General features: G+C 34.0%; 3 protein-coding genes across 3 annotated transcripts; all 3 read left to right on the forward strand.

Moving 5' to 3' along the window:
- The first annotated feature begins 1245 nt into the window (after positions 1 to 1245).
- LOC118057536 (omega-hydroxypalmitate O-feruloyl transferase) lies at positions 1246 to 3449 on the forward strand. Its single transcript, XM_035070139.2, has 3 exons — positions 1246 to 1544; positions 1693 to 2160; positions 2310 to 3449. The coding sequence occupies exons 2-3, from the start codon at positions 1720 to 1722 to the stop codon at positions 3165 to 3167; spliced, it is 1299 nt and encodes a 432-aa protein (XP_034926030.1). The 5' UTR covers positions 1246 to 1544; positions 1693 to 1719; the 3' UTR covers positions 3168 to 3449.
- A 3018-nt stretch (positions 3450 to 6467) lies between these two features.
- Positions 6468 to 8550, forward strand: LOC118057533 (omega-hydroxypalmitate O-feruloyl transferase). Its single transcript, XM_035070137.2, has 3 exons — positions 6468 to 6605; positions 6754 to 7221; positions 7371 to 8550. The coding sequence occupies exons 2-3, from the start codon at positions 6781 to 6783 to the stop codon at positions 8226 to 8228; spliced, it is 1299 nt and encodes a 432-aa protein (XP_034926028.1). The 5' UTR covers positions 6468 to 6605; positions 6754 to 6780; the 3' UTR covers positions 8229 to 8550.
- A 4025-nt stretch (positions 8551 to 12575) lies between these two features.
- Positions 12576 to 20996, forward strand: LOC118057532 (protein MICRORCHIDIA 7). The gene is made up of 20 exons (XM_035070136.2): positions 12576 to 13191; positions 13319 to 13393; positions 13524 to 13558; positions 13652 to 13730; positions 14036 to 14128; positions 14216 to 14300; positions 14396 to 14471; positions 15406 to 15534; positions 15819 to 15917; positions 16005 to 16106; positions 17097 to 17258; positions 17337 to 17432; positions 18180 to 18231; positions 18314 to 18425; positions 18519 to 18592; positions 18731 to 19140; positions 19650 to 19744; positions 19818 to 19899; positions 20051 to 20173; positions 20291 to 20996. Exons 1-20 carry the CDS (start codon positions 12735 to 12737, stop codon positions 20372 to 20374), a joined length of 2520 nt encoding a protein of 839 aa, XP_034926027.1. The 5' UTR covers positions 12576 to 12734; the 3' UTR covers positions 20375 to 20996.
- The last annotated feature ends 2263 nt before the right edge of the window (positions 20997 to 23259 follow it).

The following is a 23259-nucleotide window of genomic DNA, read 5'->3' on the forward strand; positions in this document are numbered from 1 at the left end:
TCTATTTTGGTTAAAGTTTGCCAATAGGTTGATGGATGAAGTGTTTGTTCTGCGTACTAGCATTGATTGCTTTACTAGGGTTGATTGGTAGATGAAATTTGTGTTTTGAAGTGTGAAATTGAAGCCTGCATGAGCTTTTGAGAATGGATTTATTCGGCTGTAAGGTTTGAGAGGAATTCCTGTCCAGTGTGGGCTGATGCAAATAAAAATGATCGTAGGGCTCTAATCACCTGATGCAGGTGATGGTTTTGCTGAAGGTTCTCCCAGGTATTTCCTTTCGATTGACAGGTTTAGATACCTAAAACCAATTAAGATAAGGTCTTATCTTTATTAATGGAGTTGCCTCGGGCTTTGAATGCTGGCTCGGAATTGGTGTCCATACTTTGATTTGTAGCCCAGTCTTTTTCTTTACTTGAACTTGCATCAATGGAGTTGCTATTAAAACGTTAATACTGATCTGGTATCCGTCTTTTTCCCAACCTGCTTGCATATCTATGGGTTAATACTGGGCTCTGAGTTGGTATCCATCTTCATCTTTGAAGTTCAAGTCTTTTTCGTTACTTGAACTTGATGACGGGGGTTGTTCAAACCCATGAAAGTGGTGATCATTTCACACCGCTATAACTCTGAATCTTATGAAAAAGCTAATGCCCCGTGGGATCTTCTAAGTTTCGCACGAGACAGGATTTGCAAATGGATTTTGGCCCCTCAGCTTAAAAAGTTTGATTGAAATGTTCCAACCAACAAGCTACCAATCAAAGGTTTTTTAAGCTTTCTTGCTTAGGCTGATGCCAAGCTAGCCAATGCTAGTTTCACTGATAATATATCTGGAGGCTGCAAATTTTGTAGCTATGTAGAGGATCATAAAAAAGACTGGGCTCCAGAGCAAAGGATGTATACCAGTTCGGGACACCATCGACCCATTAAACATTGACTAGTTTACTGCATTATGGAGCATCTTATTTGTGTATCGAATAATCAGCTGGCTCATGGGGCCATAACTTGTATCTCTTCACCATGAAAAAAATCAAATCAAAGAGGGTTGCAGGTATTGAGCACATGATTTTGTCCGTAAAAGCTGTAGACAAAGGAACAATTTTGTCTTACAAGAAATTTGATAAATAAAATCGAAGCAAGCAAATCTTGGACGCCAACCCCACCAACCAACCCCAGGATGACTCTTCTTTCTCACGCCAATTTTGGTAGCTGGTAATGTTTTGGTTCTTTGGCCAGTAGCCTACCACAACCCCATATGTGACCTCTCCATAATCTGCAACAAGGACATTGTGACGATGTCCAAAAGAAGACTCAAAAGGGTTGCAGTTTTCAATTTTTTATTCTAGGGTTCCTCCATTTACACAACCTTACGTGCAATTTTAGCGATACCAAGAATCCCCATCACCTGTCCCTATCACGCTGTACAGTTTTACCAGCCAAAACAAATGTATTCAATGTTCACCAGGTCCATTTCTTCCTATATATCTTCAACATTATTATACACGTAGATATCCAGTTGTTCCACCTTCCATACTCTAGCATTGCAGGTATGTACTATTTTCTTCTTACTGTTTATGAATAGTTTGGTCTGTAATCTGTGATGTTCAAGGAGCATATGTGCGTTTCTTGAACAGATCATAGGTTTTTTTCATTGTTTCTTTTTTTGAAGCATCTTTCTTTGTTTTTTTGAGACAGGTTTTGTTTTTCAAGGAGTCTTACCTGATGGCAGATGGCAGTAACGATGCTTTAAAACTTACTGTTAAGCAAGGAGAACCGACTCTGGTTCCTCCAGCAGAGGAGACAAAGAAGGGCCTGTACTTTCTCTCAAACCTTGATCAAAATATCGCAGTCATAGTTCGTACGATTTACTGCTTTAAGTCTGACGTGAAAGGAAACGAGGATGCTGCGGAAGTCATTAAGAATGCCTTGTCAAAAATTCTCGTGCACTGCTATCCAATAGCTGGGCGGCTAACAATTAGCTCAAAAGGAAAGCTGATAGTGGATTGCACCGGGGAAGGTGCTGTTTTTGTTGAGGCTGAAACGGATTCTGAAATAGCCGAGCTTGGAGACATAACAAAGCCTGATCCTGTGACTCTTGGGAAGTTGGTTTATGAAACTCCTGGTGCACAAAACATACTTCAGATGCCTCCTCTAACGGCTCAGGTTTGAAGAATCTTTGAATATTTATGATAGTTATGACCTTGCAGGTGCTATATAGTAGTACCACTGTAGGGAAGTTAAATCCTTTTCCAAAGTAAGCCTAAAAGAACAAAAAATCTCATCCTCGCACAAAAATTTGCTGTTGTTTCCAGGTGACTAAATTCAAATGTGGAGGGTTTGTTCTAGGGCTATGCGTGAACCATTGTATGTTCGATGGAATTGGTGCCATGGAGTTTGTGAATTCATGGGGAGCTACTGCTAGGGGTTTGGCTCTTGATGTACCTCCATTTCTAGATAGAAGCATACTCAAAGCTCGAGTCCCACCTAAGATAGAGTTTCCACACCATGAATTTGATGACATTGAAGATGTGTCAAATACCAGCAAGCTTTATGAAGAGGAAATCCTCTACAGATCTTTCTGTTTTGACCCCGAGAAACTTGATCAACTCAAGGAAAAAGCTATGGAAGACGGAGTTGTAGCCAAGTGCACAACATTTCAAGTCCTCTCGGCCTTTGTGTGGAGAGCTCGATGCCAGGCATTGAGGATGGTGCCTGATCAACAGATAAAGCTCCTGTTTGCTGCAGATGGACGGTCTAGATTTGAGCCACCAATTCCTAAAGGATACTTTGGCAATGCGATCGTGCTAACCAATTCTCTGTGCACAGCGGGAGAGATAATGGAAAACCAGCTGTCCTTTGCTGTGAGGCTAGTTCAGGAGGCAGTTAAAATGGTTGATGACAGTTATATGAGATCAGCGATAGATTATTTTGAAGTGACAAGAGCCAGGCCCTCTCTGACTGCAACACTTCTAATCACAACTTGGTCTAGGCTGTCTTTCCACACAACAGACTTCGGATGGGGGGTGCCTGTTTTATCTGGGCCTGTGGCTCTACCAGAGAAGGAAGTCATTCTTTTCCTCTCTCATGGGAATGAGAGGAAAAGCATAAACGTTCTCATAGGCCTGCCAGCTTCTTCCATGAAGATATTTGAAGAACTAGTGCAGATTTGAGCATCAAAAGATTCATCCGAAGCTCGTATCGTAGAGAAGTCTCCCCGACTTCTATTTCTTGAAGTTGATTATGTGTTGTTTTTTATTTTGTCTAGCCAAGAGATGCACTTTACGTGGCTATGATATGATATCTAATCGGAGGAAGAAAAAACCCTAGCAGAGTAATTCAATCCAGGTCTGGATGAAATGGCAGATGAACTGCAAGTTCATCTTCCTCGCTTCCTCTCTTATTTTTCACATGCACGTGTCTGAGGCGTCATGCTGGATGTCGTAAGTTTAAAACCCTCAATAACACGCAACTCTTAGCTTTGAATTTGATTTTATGTCGCAGCTGTTCTATTGGTTTGAATGGGTTCTATGTATTATGCTTTCTGTCAATCTATTGAAATAAGAATAAAAGTACAAGCAGGCCTTCCCTATCACGATTATTTCTTTTTGCATTTTAAAAATATTTTTTAAAAATTTAATTTATTTTATTTTATTTTACTTCAAATTAATATTTTTTAAATATATTTATATCATATATTAAAAATAATTTTTTAAAATAAAAAATATTTTAAAAAACAAATATAATTATAAAATAAAATAGACATAAGAAAATGGAGAAAAGTTAATTCCGAACCAAAAGCCAAATTCTATTCCTTCCTCGTGGTTTTTTGGAAACGCAAAATGAGTCTCTCTTAGGGTGTGTTTGTTTTAGTTTTTGTGGTTGAGGTTGTGGTTGGTACAACTCAATTATGCACAAAACTCAACCACAAAAGCTATTTTTTCTTGCTTTTTATAGCTTTTTTAACAGGTTCTACACTCAAACTCAACCTCAACCTCTAAAATAAACACACACTTAGCCTGCTTGACCTTAGAAAAGTTACCAGACATGCATGTGACTGCAATATGCAGTGGGTCCATATTATTATTATTGTAAAAAACATGCTTAATTGTCCCAAACGCATTTTATATTTGTAAGCATATTATAGTTATCCAAATCTATTTTTATAGTGATTAAATCCCTGAAGAGATAGGTATTCAACACTCCTATAGCTAATTAAAAACAACACTAATAATTTAATAGTAAAACTTCATGAGGGATTTGTTTTTCTAGTGATTTAAAATTTGAGTCTTGTGATTGTTAATATAATGGTTATTGAAGTTTATAGAATTATTAATTTTAAAATTTATAAAATTAATTAAGGTATATATAAGTTAGTTTGGATATTTATTTTAATAAAAAAAAAAAAAAACCTCACCTTATGATGGTTGTACATCTCCATATATATCATGAACCTATAAAATCATGTACTTAACTTTACTTGGAGTCATTTTCTGGTCAAGGCTAATTGAAAAATATCCTGACGAAGAGTAATGGTGATGACAATGACTACTCATATAATTATGACTGCATATTCTTTTTGTCTACAGATTTTTCAAGTATTATGCTTTTCATATTTCGAGATTGACTTTTAGGTGAGATTTCAAATCAATGATGTTACTTGTACTCTCTGCACATCATCACAACATTTCACTTACAAGAATTTTTTTTTTTTTTAATAATCTGGAGTGTTTACCTTAACTTATACGAATCAAAATTAATTCTCAAATCTACTGGATATTTTACAAGTACAATGAACAGGTAAAACATCACAGAATAACAAATATATACAAAAAAAAAAAAAAATTGAATCCGGATCCCTTCCCCAACTAAGCCATTACATGAAGTGCAGAATTATTGTTTTCTACATGTAATAGAAGAAGCATGTAATGATACTAGCAATAAGCTACCTGCCGAGAGAGAGACAAAACCATGAGTTGCTCTTGTGTAGCTAAAAAAGATTTTATGAGCATCGATCATCACTTGTTGGGCCAGATGTTGGAGATCTAAAGAAGCTTTTGGTACACCTATGTTAGGGAGGTCATAAACCTCCTATACTCTGTAGTTTTTATATTAAATATTATGGAAAGAATTAGAAATTTTATAGATAGAAAAGGGAGATGAGTACTTGGTTTTTTTTCAAGAATTATCATAGACGACGGTGCCACAAACAAGGCTTGAAACTAACCTTACTAGATCTAGGCCTTTTAATGACAGATAATTGTGTCTTGAAGAGTAAGAAAAAGTGTTGTACGAGAAGCTAATGAACATTTTTAAATCAAATCCTGTATTGAGATTGATATAAAAACCTTTTAATGTTTTAGTTATGTTGTACGGGGAATTTAGCTTTAAAAATTGTGATTTATATGTATTAAAGAAGATGATAATATAGATGCTAAGAAAATTAAGAACGTTTGTATGAGTTCTTTTATTATACTTATGCAGCACACAAACTTGTAGGGAGCAAAGGGTGTACATAGAAAATCATTATTTAACATAGTATAGGATTTTATGTGCACTTTGACTTGATCTTATTATAATCTTAGTAAAAAGGGTTGGGACAAACATCAAAAGCATAGAACAAAACTTTATTAATATTATAAGTTTTTTTTTTTAATCTATGCACATTGGAAGAGGTACTTATTTTATATTTTAAGAGTTCATTGACATTACAATATTTTTTATATATTGCATCATGTAAAGGTTAAGTTTTTGATAAAAACCCAGAATATTTGACCACAACCCCAGCGGTCATTTAATACGAATGCAAAAACAAAATGTGGATAATGTCGAAAAAAAACTAATGAAATAGGTATATTGAGTGGGAAAAAAAAAATCAGGAATCTGGAAGCGTTGTGTATTTTCGTGTTGATAAATGGAGGCTGACGTGTTCATGTTCTGGTCGAGCTTCAATGATCCAGTGACAGTGATGAGCTCTGGGCCTCCAAGAATGAGTTGCTTGCTCCATTAATGAACATAAATGGGCTCAACAGGCTGGAATAGGCTGGAGAAACTTTTTCTTTTTGCCCTTTTTTCATCAACGGCAATTCAATGAAATAAATTAATCCATTTTATAATAATTACAAGTTTACACCAACTACTCTGCACATAACGAATCTCTCAGCACTATTTAAAAATATGGTAAGTATTTTTTATTTAAAAATATATTAAAATAATAATATTTTATTTTATAAAAATTATTTTTATATTAGTATATCAAAATAATCTAAAAATATAAAAAAAATATTAATTTAAAATAATAATAAATAAAAAAAAGGATATGTAACGTCTCCATAATCTACAACCAGGACGTTGTGACGATGTCCAAAAGAAGACTCAAAAGGGTTGCAGTTTTCAATTTTTTATTCTAGGGTTCCTCCATTTACATAACCTTATGTGCAATTTTTGCGATACCAAGAATCCCCATCACCTGTCCCTATCACGCTGTAGTGTTTTATCTCCCAAAACAAATTTATTCAATGTTCACCAGGTCCATTTCATCCTATATATCTTCAACATTATTATACAAGTAGATATCCAGTTGTTCTCCCTTCCATACTCTAGCATTGCAGGTATGTACTATTTTCTTCTTACTTTTCATGAATAGTGTGGTCTGTAATCTGTGATGTTCAAGGAGCATATGTGCGTTTCTTGAACAGATCATAGGTTTTTTTCATTGTTTCTTTTTTTGAAGCATCTTTCTTTGTTTTTTTGAGACAGGTTTTGTTTTTCAAGGAGTCTTACCTGATGGCAGATGGCAGTAACGATGCTTTAAAACTTACTGTTAAGCAAGGAGAACCGACTCTGGTTCCTCCAGCAGAGGAGACAAAGAAGGGCCTGTACTTTCTCTCAAACCTTGATCAAAATATCGCAGTCATAGTTCGTACGATTTACTGCTTTAAGTCTGACGTGAAAGGAAATGAGGATGCTGCGGAAGTCATTAAGAATGCCTTGCCAAAAATTCTCGTGCACTGCTACCCAATAGCTGGGCGGCTAACAATTAGCTCAAAAGGAAAGCTGATAGTGGATTGCACCGGGGAAGGTGCTGTTTTTGTTGAGGCTGAAACGGATTCTGAAATAGCCGAGCTTGGAGACATAACAAAGCCTGATCCTGTGACTCTTGGGAAGTTGGTTTATGAAATTCCTGGTGCACAAAACATACTTCAGATGCCTCCTCTAACGGCTCAGGTTTGAAGAATCTTTGAATATTTATGATAGTTATGACCTTGCAGGTGCTATATAGCTGTACTACTGTAGGGAAGTTAAATCCTTTTCGAAAGGAAGCCTAAAAGAACAAAAAATCTCATCCTCGCACAAAAATTTGCTGTTGTTTCCAGGTGACTAAATTCAAATGTGGAGGGTTTGTTCTAGGGCTATGCGCGAACCATTGTATGTTCGATGGAATTGGTGCCATGGAGTTTGTGAATTCATGGGGAGCTACTGCTAGGGGTTTGGCTCTTGATGCACCTCCATTTCTAGATAGAAGCATACTCAAAGCTCGAGTCCCACCTAAGATAGAGTTTCCACACCATGAATTTGATGACATTGAAGATGTGTCAAATACCAGCAAGCTTTATGAAGAGGAAATACTCTACAGATCTTTCTGTTTTGACCCCGAGAAACTTGATCAACTCAAGGAAAAAGCTATGGAAGACGGAGTTCTAGCCAAGTGCACAACATTTCAAGTCCTCTCGGCCTTTGTGTGGAGAGCTCGATGCCAGGCATTGAGGATGGTGCCTGATCAACAGATAAAGCTCCTGTTTGCTGCAGATGGACGGTCTAGATTTGAGCCACCAATTCCTAAAGGATACTTTGGCAATGCGATCGTGCTAACCAATTCTCTGTGCACAGCGGGAGAGATAATGGAAAACCAGCTGTCCTTTGCTGTGAGGCTAGTTCAGGAGGCAGTTAAAAAGGTTGATGACAGTTATATGAGATCAGCGATAGATTATTTTGAAGTGACAAGAGCCAGGCCCTCTCTGACTGCAACACTTCTAATCACAACTTGGTCTAGGCTGTCTTTTCACACAACAGACTTCGGATGGGGGGTGCCTGTTTTATCTGGGCCTGTGGCTCTACCAGAGAAGGAAGTCATTCTTTTCCTCTCTCATGGGAATGAGAGGAAAAGCATAAACGTTCTCATAGGCCTGCCAGCTTCTTCCATGAAGATATTTGAAGAACTACTGCAGATTTAAGCATCAAAAGATTCATCCGAAGCTCGTATCGTAGAGAAGTCTCCCCGACTTCTATTTCTTGAAGTTGATTATGTGTTGTTTTTTATTTTGTCTTGCCAAGAGATGCACTTTACATGGCTATGATATGATATCTAATCGGAGGAAGAAAAAACCCTAGCAGAGTAATTCAATCCAGGTCTGGATGAAATGGCAGATGAACTGCAAGTTCATCTTCCTCGCTTCCTCTCTTATTTTTCACATGCACGTGTCTGAGGCATCATGCTGGATGTCGTAAGTTTAAAACCTCAATAACACGCAACTCTTAGCTTTGAATTTGATTTTATGTAGCAGCTGTTCTATTGGTTTGAATGGGTTCTATGTATTATATATGCTTTCTGTCAATCTATTGAAATAAGAATAAAAGTTCAAGCAGGCCTTCCCTTTCACAATTATATATTTCTTTTTGCATTTTAATTTTTTTTTTCTTTACTTTAAATTAATATATTTTTAATATTTTTATATCATCTGTACTGATATTAAAAAACAAATACAACCACAAAATAAACATGAAAAAATGGAGAAAAGTTCATTCCGAACCAAGGGCCAAATTCTGATTCCTTCCTCGTGGATTTTTTGAAACGCAAAATGAGTCTCTCTTATCACACTAATAAACTGTAGTTTTTATAGCCTGCTTGACCTTAGAAAAGTTACTAGACATACCTGTGACTGCAATATGCAGTGGGTCCATATTATTATTATTGTAAAAAACATGCTTAATTGTCCCAAACGCATTTTATATTTGTAAGCATATTATAGTTATCCAGATCTATTTTTATAGTGATTAAATCCATGAAGAGATAGGTATTAAGTACAAGCAGGCCTTCCTTTTCAATTATAAAATAAAAAATATTTAAAAAAACAAATACAATTATAAAATAAAATAGACAAAGAAAATGGACAAAAGTTCATTCCGAACCAAATGTGGATAATGTCGGAAAAAAAAACTAATGAAATAGGTATATTGAGTGAAAAGAAAATCAGGAATCTGGAAGCGTTGTGTATTTTCGTGTTGATAAATGGATGCTGACGTGTTCTGGTCGAGCTTCAATGATCCAGTGACAGTGATGAGCTCTGGGCCTCCAAGAATGAGTTGCTTGCTCCATTAATGAACATAAATGGGCTCGACAGGCTGGAGAAACTTTTTCTTTTTGCCCTTTTTCCTCAACGGCTATTCAATGAAATAAATTAATCCATGTTCTAATAATTACAAGTTTACAACAACTACTCTGCAGCCATAACGAATCTCTCAGCACTATTTAAAAATATGGTAAGTGTTTTTTATTTTAAAATATATTAAAATAATAATATTTTATTTTATAAAAATTATTTTTATATTAACGCATCAAAATAATCTGAAAACATAAAAAAATATTAATTTAAAATAAAAAATAAAAATATATAATTTTTTTTAAATGCTTTTAGAACATAAAAACAAATAACGCTTCAAATAACTAATTGTTTTGGGGTGTTTTCCTTGTTAAAATTAATTTGAAAAAAAAAAATTACAAATTTTTTCAAAAATACTTTTAAAACACAAAAACAAATAAGCTCTAAACCTTTCAAACAACAAATTATTTTAGGGTGGTGTATTTGGTATTGTGGTAGCTTTTGTAGTTTTGATTTGAAAAATACATGTTTGGTTAAAATTATGGTTGAACAAAAAGTAGTTTAATGTGTTTGGTTAATAATGTTTTTCATGGCTTCCTAAGCGTGCAACATTATCATGTAAAATATCATTAGGAATAAAATTGGGATTATGATCAAATTCTGCAAATGGTATGTCATCATGGAATCTTCTTCTGATATAATTACGCAATGTCATTGAATAATATTAACCACTAGTTTTCAAATAAAACACAATGCTTGGGAAATTTTGTTAGATTTTTTTTATTTTACTAAGTCGAATCTAGTCCAATATATCTATGTTGGGGCTAGAACCCGTCCGGATTATGAACTGTATAGCAGAGTGAATTATAACTTACTCTCCACTTCTCTATTGTGTGGTGAGTGAATTACAATTCCCTTTTTCATTGTTCACAAGAATAGTGTAGCAGTTGAATTTATTTAAGTGAATAGTTGAGTAAAAGCATAAAATTTTTGTTTTTGTTAAACCGCGGTTTCGACTGCAATTTAAATGGGTCCTACCAAAACAAAACTCAAGTTTTAACTTAACTAAACGTTAATATTTGTGATTGACTATGAACCTCAATCGCAGTCTCAATACCAAACAGGCATCTAACATTAGTTTCAAAAACAAATGAGGTGTCACAATAATTAGTTGTAGAGATAGGAAAGAAAGCATGATTTATGAAAACACATTAAAATTCAACTCTGATGATAATATTTTTAATATAATCAAAAAGATTTTGATAAAATAAATTTAATAATATTAAAAAAAATCATAAACAACAGGTAGAGTGAAATTAAAAAAAATAAGCTAATTTTTGTATATAAAGAAATTCATTTTGGTGAATGATCTCAAAGCCAACAAGCTACAGGTGAGGCCATTGCAAATGATGATGATATAGATATTTTATAGAATCTTCCTTTGAAGCAGCGAATTAGAAGCATAACCTTTTACTTGCAGAAACCTTTTTCCTTGCCATGTACAGGTCATTGAATTAATTTATGAAAATAATAATGTAATTTATACAATACCATTGTATTTAAGAAATTGCCAGTGGACCGGTAAATCCACCCTATAATCCACTGACCCGGTAACCTGATTCGATGGAGGGATCGGGTCAATCATGGGGTCCAAGTTCACTAACATTGTGGCTCAAACAATGTTTGCGTGATGGTATCCATTAGTTGTAAAACATGTTCATTGCCGCCTTTGATATCTCCATTAATTCAAAATTTTATACTGTTTTATTTTTGTATTTTAAAAATAAAATTTTTAATTTTTTTTTTATATTTTTATGTTATTTTGATGTGTTAATATTAAAAATAAAATTTAAAAAATAATAATAAAATATTATTTTGAAAAGAAACTATGCCACAATAATAAATAATAAGTTCAACAAAATTTAAGAGGTGGTTGAGAGTTAGTTTCAATATGTTTTTTTATTAATTTTAAATTAAAATTTTTAATATTTTTAAATTATTTTAATGTGCTAGTACCAAAAACAAAATTTAAAAAATAAAAATATATTATTATAATATTTTTTTAAAAAATAATTATTACCAGATTATAAGGGTTTGTTTGTTTCTGCGTTTTAAAAGTATTTTTGAAAAAAATTGATTTTTTAAAATTATTTATTAACTTCAAATTAATATATTTTTAATGTTTTCAAATTATTTTGTTGTGTTAATATTAAAAATAAATTTTAACACAAAAAATTATTTAAAAAACAACTACAACCACAACCACACCGCGAAACAACCAACACCCTCCAAGGCATTTGACTCAGCCACGACGTCAAAGGATCATGAACAGAGGAAAGTGTAGAATTTTCACGGGTCGGGTTTCTTGAATCTCTTCCTAGCTGATAAAATTGACCTTCGCCTATAGCAGAGCTCCTTGGCCTTTTCATTTATTTCTTCCTAAGAAAAAATAGGGAGGTGAAGATGATGTTAAAGTCAACAAATTAGGTCGCCTGCCTACTTTATGAGGGCAAAACTATTGACCAAGCTTGTTCAACCACCGCAAAATGTTAGTTAACAAATTAATTATTAGACATCAATTATCTGGAATTTTAAAAAATAGAAACTTAAAAGAAAAACAAATGGTTGCTATAAAATTACACTATGAGTGTTTGGCACAACTTCTTTTTTTTTTTTTTTTTAATATTTTTAAAAGCATTTTTTTTATTTTTAAAAGTATTAAGTGTTTTTTTTTTTAGTTTTAAATAAGTTATAGGGTTTTTTTACCCGTAATAGGCTGGTCTCCTTTTACTGTTAATTTATTTTTTTTAAATAATTATCTTAATAATAAATAATAAATAGAGTATGAATATTACTATATTTAATTTGAAAGTGGATACAAATCTAATATATATATTAGTACCATATGCATGTATAACAATTAGATTTTTAAATCTAATATAATACTGTAATATACATGTATTTATATAATATTTATAAATTTATTATTTAACATATATTTGTGTGTATATATATTATTAAATAATAAATAATACTATAAATAATACTGTTGAATATTTAAAATTTGATAAATAATATATATATATATATATTTAATTAATAAAATATAAACATGAAAAAAAAATCGATTCATGGACCCTGCCAAATCAATCGAATACAAAACGACAACAACAGACCAAAAGAGGAAAATGATACGGCTCCCTTTTTATTTCTCTCCAACTCTTCACATTCTGCCGTAGGAAAGAAATACTCCTTTCTTTTCTCTCTCCTTTTTTTTTAAAATCTCATGCAAAGCGAAGCATAGCGGAAAGCCACTGCGAAAAGATTTTATTGAAGTTCTCTGTTTAATTTTTAATCATCATGGATGGTATTGGTAATGTAAAGCAAGAGATTCTTGAACCTTCACCTAATCGACAAAACGCCACCGTTTCGGGCGTTCCAGACGCCGTCATCGAACTCAGTAGCAGCAGTGAAAGCAGTAGCGGTAGTGACAGTGAGTCGGAAACCGAGTTAGATGGAAACAGCGTTGTCTCTAAGAGACAGTGGGACTCTAATGGTGGTGATGGAGGTTCTGAGATGAAGAAGAAGAAGAAGAAGAGGAGAAGGAATTTGGATGATTTAGGTGTTGTGTTGCCGTTGGGGTTTCTCGCTCCACTTCCGCAACCGCCATCTTCAGAGCTGCCCACTGAAGCGGATATGGCTGTGGTGGAGTCGACGGAGAGTACGATGGTGAATTTGATTGGTCAAAGCAGCAAGCAATTCTGGAAAGCGGGTGATTATGAGGGTGCTCCTCATGCTAATTGGGATTTATCTTCTGGTAATCTCTTGCTTTCTCTGCATGCTATATTTGCAATTTATTAACTATTTTTTTTTGAAAGAGTTTTTATTGCTAATGGTAATGTATGAAGAAGTGATTGTGATGGTAATTTTTTTACTATATGTAGGTGGAATGGATCATGTTAGGGTTCATCCAAAATTTTTGCATTCTAATGCAACTAGTCATAAATGGGCACTTGGAGGTAAAGTTACCTAATTTGCTTATTCATGCAACATGATTTTCTTTCCCCCCTTTTTATAATAGACATGGCATGAAATTGATTAATTTGTTTTGGTTTGCTATGATTTCGTTTATCCTTCCCCTTTTTACAGCATTTGCGGAACTTATGGACAATGCATTGGATGAGGTATTTTTTTATGGGTTACTTCTGTGTTGTGAAGCTTAGGAAGTAGAATTGTTTTTTTCATTTTTTTGATGGTTTTATTTGTTTTTGTGTTAGTTTGGCAATGGAGCTACGTTTGTTAACATAGATATGGTCGAAAGTAAGAAGGATCGCAGCAGAATGCTTTTGATTGAAGGTATTTGCCTACTTTTGCTTAGCTGGTGTTTATTTTTGTTGGGTCTAGTTATGTTAGAATTACATGGATCACTGGTGATATTGTAGGTGTTACTTTGACATATATGCAATTCTATGTTAGTGTTGGAGGGGCTTGTTTTCCTCAAATATAATTTTCATACTCACAAACAGCTTCATGATATAATCTCTTCTGAGAATATTTTTTGAGGCTTCATGTCATGTTTTCCTCTTCTGAGACTTTTTTCTTGATGATGCTATTATATACATAATGTGGTATCTTTGGGATGCTTCTGTTCTTTGTTGTAGATAATGGTGGTGGAATGGATCCAGATAAAATGCGACAATGCATGTCCTTGGGTTATTCTGCAAAAAGCAAAGTGGCGAACACCATTGGACAATGTAAACCGTCAATTATTTGGAAAAGATGCATCCATTTTATTTTTCTGTTTTGTAGTTTTTTAAACCGCTTATGTTGTTGTTATTCAGATGGCAATGGATTTAAGACAAGTACCATGAGGCTTGGAGCAGATGTCATTGTGTTTTCACGTTGTCCAGCAAAAGATGGAAAAAGGTTTGACCTGTATTTTTCTTTATGATCATGTCATTTGTGTTGCATTTTCTTCATATGGATGGTGAATGTTGACTGTTTGTTCTGTTTGGTTTCAGTCCTACACAGAGCATTGGATTGCTATCATACACTTTTTTGAGGAGCACGGGGAAAGAAGATATTGTGGTGCCCATGGTACTAAAATTGAACATTATAATGCATTGGAAGAATTTGTATATAAATTAAATATTGTCATCTTATCCACATATGTAGCTGCAACTCGAGATATCTTTAAGGATGACCAGTATCTTTGCTGTGTGATCTTTTTGATTGGTCCTTTCTTTATGCATAGAAGTGGTTGGCTCTCTTGGGGCCACATTTTCCATTGGCTTCACCTTCACAATATCGTATGCTATTCTGTATAGTTCTCAATTGTTATCAAAATTGATGAGTTGCTAACAGTAGTAGTTAAATTTTGCAAGTTGGGTACTATTTGTGAAAGTTGTGGTGCAGTTTGGTAAAACTTTTCATTTTCTTCCTATAGAGTCACATTTTGGTTTTGTAGGATCTTTAATCTTTACACTGTTTGTAATTGTGTTTAAAGTTGCATTTAAGAAAAACCACTCATTTTCATAGTGTGGTATTGCATTTTGGTATCTGCATGCGTTATTTCAATTACAGAATGAATGAACTCTGGGTCTTCACTATGGTGCTGAGTTACTACTACTGTTTTTTTTTTTTTTTTGAGTTGTGTACTCTGCAGTGTTGCATTTATAGCCAACTTTTCTGTATTGAACGTGATTGTCAATTGGAGTTGTTGACATTAGGTTATACTAGCTAAAATTGAAATTTAGACAAACAGATCTTGTTAAGAGGAATGCCCAAAGTTTTGTTCTCATACTTATTTGTTTTCTATCTTGGTGACAATATGCAACTGTCCAGTCTCGATTGCATGTTAACGATACACCTTAGTCACTGTTGTAACTCAACTTTTCTCCATTTATGTTTCGAATAGTTTTATGTGTGAACTATGGAGCTTGGATCACAGTTTTCTTGCAGATGAATAACTAGAAGCCTCTAATGAAATAATGTGCTTCTAATCTTTATTGTTTTTTGAATTATTATGAAGCTTGACTTTCAAAGAAAGGGGCGGGAATGGAGCAGGATGATACGGTACTCTGCTAGTGATTGGAATAGAAATGTAGAGACAATAGTTTGTTGGTCTCCATTTTCCAGCGAGGCAGACCTTCTTCGTCAGGTATTTTCTACTGATGAACTGTAAAACAAAGAACAAAAACTAATGTGCCCTTGCACCTCCTCTCCTTTTTTGTCTCCTGTCTTCGGTTTGCATGATTACTTTTTGGTGGTCTACTTTTCACCGTATTGTCTACTTCCTGCATATCATTTTCTGCTTCTTTTTTTCAATTGTGATTCTCTCTTCTTTTCAAACTTACCTCATGTGGAAGCTCAATTGTGACCACTTGTATTTATCATGTTCTTGCTGTAATTTTTTTATTAACTTCTTGTTTTTGTACTTTCTAGTTTAATCTTATGTCAGATCATGGTACGCGCATAATTATATACAATCTTTGGGAGGATGACCAGGGATTGTTGGAACTTGATTTTGACAGTGATCCTCATGTATGTCTTCAATTTCTAACGCATTTCAAATAAGATTTTGAAATTGATCATTTGGAGAGTATTTTTATGTGGTGTATAATCTGACAGGATATCCAACTAAGAGGTGTCAATCGAGATGAGAAGCATATAAAAATGGCGAAAGAGTTTCCCAATTCCAGACACTTCCTTACTTATAGGCACTCATTAAGGGTAGCTGATCCCTCTATACTGTTTTGTATGATTCAGATGATTAATTTTTTCTTCTATGATCAGAATTTTGATTTCTTTAATTCTTCCCATCTGTTAGAGTATCTGTGATTTATCTGACTGGTCAATTTTTGGTTCTGTAATCCATGTTTTTCTACTTTAATGGATTGATTTAGCTAATCCCTTCACACCATTATTTCTATGCTTTTGTGTTTTGTACTTTTTTTTGTTCTTGTAAATGGCAACACTTCGTCCTAATAGAACTAGTTTTGTTTGAGTGCCATGCATAGGATTTTCATTTTTTAACTTGTGGAATTGTATAAAGCATAGTGATAAAAAAATCAAACTATCTACGAATATACCATTTTTTTACCTTTCAATATAATCAAGATTTATTATTTGAGTCTTTGAAAAACTTGATGTGAAATTTTTTAAATGCTTGAAAAAACACTTTTTTTTTTCTGAAACAATGTAATTTGAAAATTCTAATGGTGGTAATTATTCAATTCATAAGTTTAGTGTTGCATAGGTGTTTTTTACATCTATTTTACTCCTTAGACAAAAAAAGAAAAGGAAATATGAAGAATGACATGAAACAAATTGAATAAAGTGGAGATTCTTTAATGGGTCTTGAGGGTAAGGAACAATTGTGATGATTGGTTGTCCAATAATTGAAGGATGGATTGTGAAAAGATTTTAGTTTCAACTTAGGTTTTATATTTATTGGTTATATACTTGTATCAATTCATCATGTTTGTTCTGTCAAGTCCCATCAGCCTGGGCAGCATATTGGGTTTTCATTTGACCTCTAGCGATGCATTGAGTAATCTAAATAACTCCATTTATGACTTGTTTAACTTTGTGGAATTAATATGGCTCGATCAATTTCTGCTTTATTAAAGAGGCTTACCTTTTTGGCTGCTTTAAAGATACCAGATCTCTCTTTTATTATGTAATTGATTGATGCTTATCCTCTTCCATTTCAACCTCCAGAATTATGCCTCAATTCTGTATCTCAGACTGCCTTCCAGCTTTCGAATCATTCTCCGTGGGAAAGATGTTGAGCACCACAATATAGTGAATGATATGATGCTATCGCAGGAGGTAACATATCGGCCACAGCCTGGCGCAGATGGTGTCCCAAAAGACACAAATGTAATGCAGCTGAACTTGTTTATATAGTTCTCTTCTTTTCTTATTCTGGTGCTAATTACTTGCATCTATTGTCAGCAGATGACTGCTGTTGTCACTATTGGCTTCGTGAAGGATGCAAAGCATCATATTGATGTTCAAGGATTCAACGTTTATCACAAAAATCGACTAATTAAGGTTTGTTTTGCTTTAATATAAATTATCATTGATTTTTTTTCTTTTTAAAAGCTTAAGTGATTGACACTCAATGCATTATGATGCATTTGTATTTATTTATTTATTTATTTATTATTGTTATTGTGTTCATTTATTTTTGATGCTTGACTCATTTTCTTTGTTCAAGCTTTTGTGTGCTTGTGTATTTTCCATAATGGATGGATATGCTTAGAATATGGTCGGCAAAAAGTTCCGACCGTGCTCCATTTCTCATTTTGTTAATGAACTATGGACGGGAAAGTTTATTTGAACTATGTGTAGATTGATTAGTTTCCCATGGCAAGAGCTAGAGGTATTAACAATGTGTTTGAACTTATACTTTGTTTTGATTTGAAAAATCATGTAAAAGTTGGACAATGGGAAGAAATATCTTGGGGTAATGAAGGATTGTGGAAAAAATGAATTGCATAGATCATTGGATGTGACATTTTTGAGTTTTGCAACTTACAAAAAAATGCCAACCCAAATTTTAATGTTCCACTCTTAAATTTGCTTTAAATACTGTGCTTCTCTTTTCCAATCATCATTTCCTTTAAAGCATGTTGATGGGAAGTAATTACCATGTTAATACCTCTTCGATGTACTTAATAGCATACATATGAATTATCAACAAACATTCAAATCCCTATGCGTTTAGTTGCTGTGATTTGAGTTTGCCAAACAATTATTTGATTTCAATTGTTCTTAATAAGCACTGCTGTTTTATAGCCATTTTGGAGGCTTTGGAATGCTGCAGGAAGTGATGGACGTGGAGTAATAGGTAAAATTTTGCATTCTACATCTCCAACTATCAATGACCAGCAAATATTTTGGAAACATGATGATTCCTTCTCTTCTGACAGGTGTGTTGGAAGCTAATTTTGTTGAGCCAGCTCATGATAAGCAAGGATTTGAACGCACAACAGTTCTTGCAAGACTAGAAGCTCGATTAGTACAAATGCAAAAACAATACTGGTGTGTTGTTTATGTCTCTTAACTGATTGTTATTAATTGCTCCTGGATATGTTAGGCTTAAATGTGATTAACTGCTGTTAACTACTTTGTTAGGAGCACTTACTGTCACAAAATTGGTTATGCTCCAAGGCGAAATAAGAAACTCATAAATGAGTTATCAGATATAGGTATATTTTGGGAGCCTTTTTTGTTTCTAAGTATATGATCTTTTGTATCAGGCATTGCCTTTTTTTAATTGCTTCCTAGTTTTGAATGCTTTCTTATTACCCCCCCAAATCTCACACGAAGTTGTCTTTCCTTTGTAGAAACTTATCCTGGCTATCAACCACCCACATCTTCTCATTCTAAAAAGAAGTATACTTCCTTGGGCAGTAAGATATCCCCTTCACATTCAGACCATGGGTATGGCAATGGGCATGCCTCCAACAAAATGAATGTTAGAACAAATACCCCAACCAAATCTGGAAAAAGCACCATATCGCCTGGACCATCACCTCCTGCTCAGGATGTTAGCAGTGAAGATGATGACTGTGTTGCTATTCCTGTAAGAAAAGCAAATGGGAGCACTCAAAGGACCACTCCTACCAACAAGTCTTTTGAGAAAGATGGGTTGCATACAACTCAGTTGTCTTCATACAAGGAAGATTCTGGATCTCAGCATGATTGCATGTCTGGAGGGGGGACTGTTCATACTGTCACAAGATCCCAAACAAAGGTACTTGTGTTGTGAACTTCATGCCATTTTACATGCTTCATTTATGAAATAGTGTTTTTAGCTGGTGATATTTTCCAATGCTATCCTTTTTATCCCTCCTTGCAATGTGGGATCTTATTCCCAATATGAGTCCAGATGGCAGTTTTAGAGAAAGAAAGCTACTTTGATGAGTTCCCTGTCTGAAGTTAATCAGACACTCTTCGGTCATTAAGCTATCTACTTTGTCATACTTCCAGAACTATTGGAAAAGAAGCAGAAAATGTTAATGATAGCTGGCAAAGATTCTTCTACTGTTGAAATCTTAGGGCACATCTGTATTTGTGATTATAGTCTACAGAAAGGCTTGGTCATCTGTCAAGCGCTACATGTTGTCAAGTGACTTATTTCCTTATCATTCATCTTTATTAAATGATAAAAATGTGAACGTAGGTTTTGCATCCTTTCTTTGGGCTTCTGTGCTTGTTGTATTGAAGTTGATAGAAATCATATTGAGGCTGTTCAATTGACAGGTGGGTGATGTTGATAAGATAGATTGTGCCTTTTCAGAATCCGAAGTGCTTGCCCTTGTTCATTTGAAACAAGAGAATCGTGAACTAAAAGAAAGGTCGGTTTTCTCCCTCTGTTTTTTAAGAACTGTGCCCCATCTTATTTTATTTAACTCCTTTCTTTGTTTGCAGATTAGAGAAATTGGAAGGAGAGACTCGAGGGGAGTGCATGAATGGTTCTCAGTGTGAGAAGTGTAAATCTCATGAGACACAGGTATGCAAAATCTCCACCTATCATTGGTTACTGTGCTGGACGGGATATTGAGAATACAGGATTCCAAGTGATATGTTGGTGCTATTGTTTTCTTCATGACTTGATGAACTTGAGTTCTCCTGAAACTTCAAATCTCTCTCTGCTTCTTCAGTTGCAGGAAGCGCAGCGAAAGCTTGAAGAATTGAACAAGGAACAGGAAAGTCTGATTGATATATTCTCAGAGGAGAGGGTCAGGCGAGACCAGGAGGAGGAGAATTTGAGAAAGAAGCTTAAGGTTATCTGCATCACCTACCCCCCTTTTCACCACTGGGTGGAACTTGTTGTCCGTGCTTTTTGAATATTTTCTTCTTATTGATCATAGATGGACAACTCATGAGTTGTATCCCTGCAGGATGCATCAAATACTATTCAAGAGTTGCTTGACAAGGTCAGGCTGTTGGAGAAGATGAAATCTCCTTATCTCAAAGGACGTTGAGAGCTCTGTATATCGATCTCGTCCACCAGTTATATCTTATGCAGACTGATCTTCCTCTATTTAGTGTCTGGTCTTCATCGTGACCTTAAGCAGAGACATATTTGGGCTTTCAAAATCTGCTAACCACTGACCATTCCTTTCTCCTGCACCTGGCCCTGGTATCCTTCTCTCTCTTTTTCAGCAATTGCTTGCAAAGCTGTAGTTTTGGTGTTGGCTACCAATTTTTGTTCAGGCTCATGTCCTGCGATTTGATGAAATCGGGAGGAGGAGAGCTTCATTTATTACAGTGAGAGGTCCCATTTCTTAGCTGTAGTCAGTGCTCTGCATTGATGAGTTTTGTAAATCATGTATACAAGTCCTGCATGCATCCCCTGTTAATTGAGTTTGGACAATCACAATGGTAGATGAGTCACTTGCCATATTAACTGCATGCATCTCTCACTAATTGTCAGCTAGCATTTCCTGGTACCAGCCGAGTTGATCTGAATTTTTCTCGCTCAAAATGTAACTGACTATTCTCCAGTTCAAGGCCTATTGAACTCGAAATTGGGTTTGATCATCTTGGGAAGCTGGCTGTAAAATAATTAACACTGATTTTTTTTTTAAATCCAGTTCATAACCACTCCAGCGTCAAGCATTGATTGGTTAGTAGGGGGCTAGTTCGCACTCAGAGAAAAATCATCTGTAGCCAATACACTACCGAAGGCGTCATAGGCTGGATTTGGGTTTTATTGTTTCGATTTTTAATTGGACTTGTAAATCTGAAGTTTTTCCTGGGTAAAATACTGTATGCTTACGTGGTATTTTTTTTTAAATTGCAAGACTCTGAAGAAGATGATTTTTAAATGGACTTGTAAATCAGAAATGATTTTAAAAAATATTTTTTGTGTGTTTTTTTATTGTTTTAATGTAATAGTGTTAAAAATGAATTTTAAAAAATAAGAAAATATTATTAAACATGCCATACATTTCAAGGATCAAGTCAACTTAATCACCAAATTTAGCTAGCTTAATACAATAGATTAGTCTCTTGGCTATAAATGATTGACTTATACAAATAGGCAAGAGAATATGAGACAGAGCTGCTGACGGTGTTGACCTAGGGTCAGGTTCGCCAAATATAATGGGGTGTTTTTTTGGGTCAAATTAGCGTAGTAAACTTAAATTTTTTAAGGAATGATACTTTTTGAAAATAATAGCGGAATGATATGGTTTATAGTTTAATTTGTTGTGTTTTAGAAACATGACATCAACTAAATATCACGCATATAAAATGTAATATCAAGGAGGAATTTTTTTTTTTTTTTTTATAACCCGGGATGTCTGGGCCGGCTTAAGTGCACCACAACTAATTCCCGGGATTTATTGAAATCTTGCAAGTTCAATAAGCATGGAAGGCATCGCGAGAATGATAGGGGTGTACAATAAGATTCAAATCCATGTACAATGAAAGAGAACAAGTCTCTTTCACTACTGAGCGACAACCCCTTGTATTTCAAGGAGGATTTCTTTGATTTTATAAGTAAATGTGGAATTATGTTGGATGGTTTCTGGTTGGGGAATAACATTCTTAAAATTTGAAAAATGTTACAGTTTTAGTTCTAAAATTTTGATTTTTTTTATTATCCCCTTCAAGTTTAAAGTTTATTTTATAGGAAATTCATGGTTTGCACCTTCAAAAATCAGTTATTTTCTTTTTGACCCTCCAGCCCTAAATATTTGTCCCGGCCTTGTTTATGAGAGATGGTATATAAGGGGTTTCGAGATTGAGTTTAGAAATATTTAACCACGTCAAATCTTGTGGGATTTTGTAGTTTGAGATTGTTATAATAGTTGCTTTTTAAAATATAATTTACTTGAAAATATTTTAAAATAATATTTTTTAAAACAAAATTATTTTTGATATAATTACATCAAAATAATTTAAAAATACTTGAAAATTAATTTAAAATAAAAAAAATAAAATTTTAAAAAACTCCATTTAAAACCCCCTTAACCTCCCTTTCTCCTTGAAGTAGGTTTTCATGCTAATTCTTCCGTGCCCAACAAATGGGCGTTGAAAAACTCCATTTGAATCTTTATTATTTGTTGAATTAAATATTATATTGAGTTTCAAATAGCTTATTTAAAACTCAAATCTGAGCTGTTTGTTTTTTATACCATTGTTTTCAGCCCATGTAGCTTCAGAATCATGCCTTTCCATTTCTCTTCTAAAATTCAACTCCCCTCCTTTGTTTTCAGAATAGAGGACTCTCGTCAATGGTTTTCACTGTAAAAAAATATAAATTACTGTAATACAATTCGTGAGTTGTTCCATGCGGATAAATATAGAAGGATATACTCAAATATTTTTTCATAAAATAATTAATAATTAGATGATGCGGGGGATAGCATATGGTGGATCGACCAATAATAATAATAATAATAATAATTAATTGGTTGATTATGGGATAAATTATTGGAAAATGATTTAAAAAAGAATTACTGGATTAATTATAAAATTCAAACCTATAATCTCAACATTAAAATTAAAATTTAATTACCAAGACTACTTATTGGGCTTAAAAAACAAGATCCCTCGTAAAGCAAACACGTAGCGGATGTCATGGTTTATATTTAACATGATATGCTGATATGTAACCTTTTTTCCGATGCTTTGGAAGTAGCTTCCTCTGGTCACCATCGATGAATACCCAAAAGCAAAGCATGATTTCATGATCCGAATTATCAACTAGTTTAATTTTAAAATTAATTTATATAAAAGTTGATTTAATATAATTTAGTTGATTTAATAATATTTGATTTTTTAAAAAAATTAAAATGATATATATATATATATATATATATATATATATTTAATATTAAGATAACAATAAATTAAATCA

Source organism: Populus alba, chromosome 15 (assembly GCF_005239225.2).
Source record: "Populus alba chromosome 15, ASM523922v2, whole genome shotgun sequence".
NCBI lineage: Eukaryota > Viridiplantae > Streptophyta > Magnoliopsida > Malpighiales > Salicaceae > Populus > Populus alba.